Source organism: Condylura cristata, unplaced genomic scaffold (assembly GCF_000260355.1).
Source record: "Condylura cristata isolate star-nosed mole 26May11 unplaced genomic scaffold, ConCri1.0 scaffold00038, whole genome shotgun sequence".
NCBI lineage: Eukaryota > Metazoa > Chordata > Mammalia > Eulipotyphla > Talpidae > Condylura > Condylura cristata.
Window position 1 is genome coordinate 2,263,623 of NW_004567139.1, and position 5,814 is coordinate 2,269,436.

General features: G+C 52.9%; 1 protein-coding gene across 1 annotated transcript in view; it reads right to left on the reverse strand.

Annotated features, from left to right (window-relative positions):
• The window catches only part of CACNG1 (calcium channel, voltage-dependent, gamma subunit 1), a 9,214-nt gene extending 3,855 nt beyond the window's left edge, over positions 1-5,359 (reverse strand). Inside the window, exons 1-3 of the mRNA XM_004693452.2 lie at positions 5,120-5,359; positions 3,455-3,475; positions 602-604 (exon numbers count right to left, since the gene is read on the reverse strand). Of these exons, the coding sequence (XP_004693509.1) occupies positions 602-604; positions 3,455-3,475; positions 5,120-5,359 (264 nt within the window). The remainder of the gene's footprint in view (positions 1-601; positions 605-3,454; positions 3,476-5,119) is intronic.
• Between the last annotated feature and the right edge of the window lie 455 nt (positions 5,360-5,814).

Here is a 5,814-nt window from a genome sequence, read left to right on the forward strand (position 1 = left end):
TGAGAGGCTTCACCAGAGACAGAGTGGGGAGCAGCATAGGCTGACTGATGAAGTCCACTGCTGAGGGGAGCAGCAGGTGGGCCAGGAGAGGTCTGCCGCACCATGGGGGTCATCTCCTGGGTGGGGATCGAACTCGAACTGAGCGGCTGCGGCCAGCCTGCAGTGCTGCGTCCTAACCCATTGCGTCACCGTCACCGTCACCGGGGAGGGCCCTCTGCTGCTATTTTAATGCGCAATGCAAAGCTCTTTTGTTAGGTTATTAGCTATGGATTCCCTTCAGTCACTGCTTCAAAATGGACCGTGTTAGGTCCATGTCTCCGGGATTTCCCTCTGGACAGAGGAGCATTTCTGTTTCATTCTTTAAGGGCCATTTTCTGTTGTTATTGAAAACCCTCTAAAAGATTGGCTGAATTCAAGTGTATTTCACGGCCAGCTGCCTCCCTGACTACTCAGCGCGTGAGTTAAAAGCCTTTGGCGGGAGGGCCTTGGGATAAAGGCCCAGCGGAGCTGGCCCTGGCCACGCTGTGGGGTGAGTCTGAGCTGCACAGTGCTCTGTGTTGCTGCTTGTCACCCCACCAGCGAACACCAGGCCACGCTGGACAAACTGCCGTTACAGTCAGTGCTGCCATAATCCGTCCCAGCTCAGGTGGGGTGGGGGGGGGGCGCGTGCTGAGGGCCAAGCTGCGGGTTGGTGGGGGTGGGGTGGTTCCCTTCCATGGCCCAGCACTGTGGTCACCCTTTTCCCTCCTCTATTAAATGCTCTCACATTGGGGTTTGGGGAACAAGCACAGGGGTGGGGGAGCTCCCACTCAGGTGCCGGGAGCCCCAGTATTCCCTTTTCTACGGTGCCAGTTGTAAAGAACTAGACTAGAAAGCACATTTAGCGCCAAGCTGAATTTGAGTTCCTGTGTATTTTTCTGTGTTCGTTGGAACAGCTGGTGTGATTAGGGGATATCGCTGGGTTATCACTGACAACTTCTCAGTATATCTGGTACTGACAGACTTTAGTCTACTGAACTGTACCTTGTTGATTTATACAAAGCCACCTCCTCCCTGGATTGGTTTATAGTATAAGGTCACTAAGAAGGTCAGTTTTACGGACAGATGCCTGGACATGAATCCTAGCTGCTCTGCCATGGTAGCTGGGTGGCCTTGGTTAAATGACCTAACTTCTCTGTGCCTCGTTTTCTCCATCTGTGAGATGGAATGATTCGAGAAAGTCTGTGAGAATTATGTGCTTTCGTCTACTGATGTCACCACAAAGCCTCTGGCCACTGTGATTTCTGGGGAAAGTCAGCTGTCAACCTTAGTGAGCATGCTTTGTGTGTGGTGACTCATTTCTTGATGCCTGTGAGATTCTCTTTATTTGTCAACTGCTTGATTATATATGCCAGAGAGGATCTCTACTCAGAGTTCATTAAGCTTTGTGGGTTTGTAGATTAATATTTTCCATCCCATTTGGAAATTTTGTGCCATTATTTTTCACATATTGATGCTGTTCTTTTCTCTCCCCCTCCTCCCCATGAAGCATATGTGGGTATATCTGATAGTGTCTCACAGGTCTCTAAGGCGCTGTTCTTTTTTTTTTTTTTTTCATTCTTTTTTTCTCTTTGTTAAGCACAATTGACCTAGCTTCAAGTTTATCGATTCTTTCTTTTGCTTGCTCAAACCTGTGATTGAATCCCTCCAGTGAATTTTTCATTAGAATTACTAAATTTTCTAACTCTTGGATTTTAATCTCTTCATTGATACTCTACTTCATGAGTCATCATTACAATCTTTTTTTAATTCTTTAGAGATGGCCTCTTATTTCTTTGAATGTATTTAAAATAATTGCTTCAAAATGTTTGTCTGGCCCTCCCTGGTGGCTTAACACATTGGGATGCAGCACTGCAAGCTGGCCGCAGCCGCTTTAGAGCGAGTTCGATCCCCGCTCCAGAGGTGACCTACATGGCACAGCAGACCTCTCCTGACCTGCCTGCTGCTCCCCTCAGCAATGTACTTCATTCATCTGCCTGTTCTGCTCCTTACTCTGCCTCAGGTGAATCCTCTGACTGCCCCTGAGCCTCTGGCCCGTACCCGAGTTCTGTATATATAAATAAATAAATCTAAAAAAAAAAGTGTTTGTCTAGTAAGTCCAATATCTAGGCCTCTTCTGCCCCTCCCCACCCGACCTGCACCATGTTTGAACCATACAATGGCGACCATGGGTTTTCCTCCTCCTCCGTGGTTCCTATTGCTATTTGTTGTTTGTTTGGTGTTTTTTCTCAATCAGCCACGTGCAGCTGTTGACATCGTTGCTCGGTTACCTGGTTGCCGGCTCACCCAGGTTCCCTAAAATGCTTGGAAACAGTACCCCACCCTGAGGTGATGTCCTGAGCTGTTCTGTGCTTGGGAGCCTCCTATCTCAAAGTAAGCCAGAGGTGAGCTGTGGGGTTTCCTCAGGTCTTTCCTATACATGCACTTGCTGCTCTAGATGCATAGGGTGTTTGCACGCTGCCACCTGAGGCCATGTCATTCTCCTGCTTTTTTTTTTTTTTTTAAAGATTTATTTGTACATACAGAACTGGGGTACAGGCCAGAGGCTCAGGGGCGGCAAGAGGCTTCACCAGAGACAGTGGGGAACAGAACAGGCAGATCGACGAAGTACACTGCTGAGGGGAGCAGTGGGCGGGTCAGGAGAGGTCTGCCACGCCATGTGGTCACCTCCGGGGTAGGCGGGGATCGAACTCATGCGGAAGCGGCTTTAGCTTCTCAGTGCTGTGCTTTAACCCGCTGTGCCACCAGGGAGGGCCCGTCATTCTCCTGCTTTTTGAGTAGCCTGTTGTCTACCCCAACTGTTATCTACTGCCCCTGAGGTTATTAAAGCAAGGTCACTAATTAGTTTTGACAAAGGTCTTCTTTTGACCAAGAGCTGTTGCCAAGAATGAGCTCAGAATCAGGTCAAACAAAGACCACTTTGCAAGTGGGAATTTCCAATTAACTGCAAGACAGATCAAATAATGGGAATTCTCTGGAAAGATGGTTTTGTAAGAAATCCAGTTCTGTTCTGTCCCCTCTTGTAGCTACGGGGGTGCTGGTTTTTACTGGGGTTGCAGTTTGCTGGTTTTCCAGGCTGAGACAGAGCTGGGGAGGAGAAGATGGGAATAGAGCAAATTATAGCACCAGAACCTCACGGTTCTTACTAAAACTCACCTATTTTTATTAAATAAGCGCAAGCTGAACTGCCACAAGCTGGCTATATTTCCAGAATTCTGCAGAAGTTGAGCCTGACCATTTTGCCAACATTCTCATTGCTTTTATGGAGAAGAGGCGTGTTGCCAGTTCTTACCCTGCCATTTTTTTCTGACGTTATCCAAAGTTAGTATATTTAAAGCCCTTAACACAGTGCTTGGCGAATAATGCTATATGTAGGTTTGTTATTGCTGTTGTAATAAATAATAAATAGGAGAACATGTCGGAACTGTGTTTCTCTCTCCAGAAAAAGTGATCCCAGGAAGCACAGGAAGGTGGGTAGGGGGAAGAGACCCACTTCATAGAGAGGAGAGGCAGGAGGGAAGAGACACACTTTGGAAGCCGGCGCGGGGAAGAGCCGTGTGCGCAGTATGGGGAATGATAAAGGTGGACGGCTCAGGTCAAGGCGGTCATGCCAACGGGTCCCCTGAAACTGGCCCAGTCACCTCCTGCCTCTCTGTCCCTTGCCTGCATAGACTTGGCACGCCTGCCTGCTCAGCTGCTCTGTAAACTCACCAGGCTCTCAAAGGTAGGTGCCCTCCGAGGTGGGCAGGCCATGACCAGCGTGCTGGTGCCTGGAGGTGTTGCCACACCCTGTCCTGCCCAGGGCAGTTAGTTGGGTGAGGCATGGTTTATGGGTGTGTGCAGCTGTGGGCCTGGGGAGCCTGGGCTGCTGGGCTACCTGACTCCCTCCAACCTATGTCCGTGCTTGCTAAGCCCTCAGCCCTGGGCTCTCTTTTCAAGACAGTTAGGTATTTACAGATCTTCCAAGTATCCAGTGGGAGTGAACAAGGTGAGGGTTTCTGGGGCTAGTGGGTGGGAAGGAAGAGGAGGGCAAGAAGTGGGGTAAACAGGGTTTGGGCTCCCTTGACTCTCCTAAGACTGTGAGGCCTTTAGAGAGACTCAGCAGTGACTTCTTGACAGCAGAGTTCAGAGAACTCCTGGTGTTCTCTGGAACACCCCCTTTACAGAAGGAAGCAAAGCGCTGGGTGTACTGCTTTGTCGAGCACCCCACCCATATGCTTTTAGGGGTGTCATCTTGGGGTGTCATGGGCAATGCTTCGCAGAGCCCAGAACCCAGGGCTCGTTCCTCAGCTCTAAATGCAGAGGCTCCATGTGCAGCATCAGCCCTAGTGGCTCTACTGCCAGGAGTTCTCGCAAGGAGCAGTCAGCGTGGGGTTCAGCCACAGGTAGGGAGCCCAGGCACGCTCTTACATCACAGCGCAGGCAACGGGCAGTGCCCTCCGGCTCTGAAGGGGCTGAGCCGTGAGAGGACCTGCAGAAGAGCTAGTGGGTCTGCCAAAAAGCAGGCGGCTCATCTGTAGCCAGGTCTTGCTTCACCAACATGCACCCCGCGGCCCCTCAGCCCTGCACTCTGAGACCTCCCAGAGCCCGGTGCTTGGGGTCATGCTCTGCTGGCGCCATCTTGGAATTAGTAAGAATAGTAATAACGAGAAACTCTGCTGTTTCCTTTTGCACCAGGCCCTGTAGACTTGGCGTCTACACCCCAGCCTGGAGCCTGAGGGATGACCAGGCCAGGCCCATGGCTTTGGTCCTTCTGGTTCCCTGGGGACACAGGGCCACCCAACCTGTCTTTACAGCACACACCCCAGAAAGCCACCACTGGAACCAAGAGCCCTAGTCTGGCTGATTCTCATTTGCTCTCTTGAGCCTTTCGTGCTCTCTGCCCAGACCCCTGCTGAAAAGACCCCCAAGCCTCAGCAGAACAGAAATAGCCAGCTCTGGCCTCCAGCACGACCAGGCATAGTTCACGTCCTCTTCCCTGGGCCAGGAGGGCTGGGTGGGGCTCTACTGAGATAGGAGAAAGAACCTGTTCTTTCCCACGGGCACGTTCCCAGAGGGGGCGTGGGGACAGAGTGGGTACGTTACCCCCAGGCAGGGAGATGGGTCCGCAGTGCTTGTCCCTGCCGTCGGTCATAGCAATGCGCTTGATGCAAAGCCGCCAGAGGCCGAAGTGGGCCACCTGGCAGGTGGTGTTCCGCTGTTCCACCCGGGGGCTCAGCACGGCCCAGTGGTCTGTCACGGCGGCCACCGTGGCCAGCACGATGCCCACCAGGATGCAGACGAGGGTCACGCGGACCTTCAGCGCTTTGGTCTGGGACATGGTGGCTGCCGGTGGGTGTCTGGGCCGCCGGTGGCAGCCTGTGGGTGCGGGTGGCCGCCAGGCCGGGTGGTGGCGGGCGCAGTGGTGGAAGCTAAGTTTAGTGAGTCCAGCTGAGCCAGAGTGGGCTGGCCTTGGGGCTGAGGGACACTGGACCGGCCGCGCAGCTGCCCAGACGTGTCAGGGGCCTGAGGGAGGCTTCTATTAATGCATCGCTGAGGATGGCTTCTCCTCGGGTTTCAGCGCTTTCTTCCCCTTTTGGAGCCAGAAACACCCCCGGGTGGGGTGAGGAGCAGAGGCAGCAGCAGCTGGCTTGAGACCTCCTTGGGGCAGCGGCAGCTCAGGAGGCTGGGCGGGCGCCTGTCTGCTCCCTCTCTGGACCAGGGCAGGGGCCGGGGGACACAGGCCACCCAGGCTCCGCTCACACTGGCCTGGCAGAGTGGGGCGAATGGGTCCTA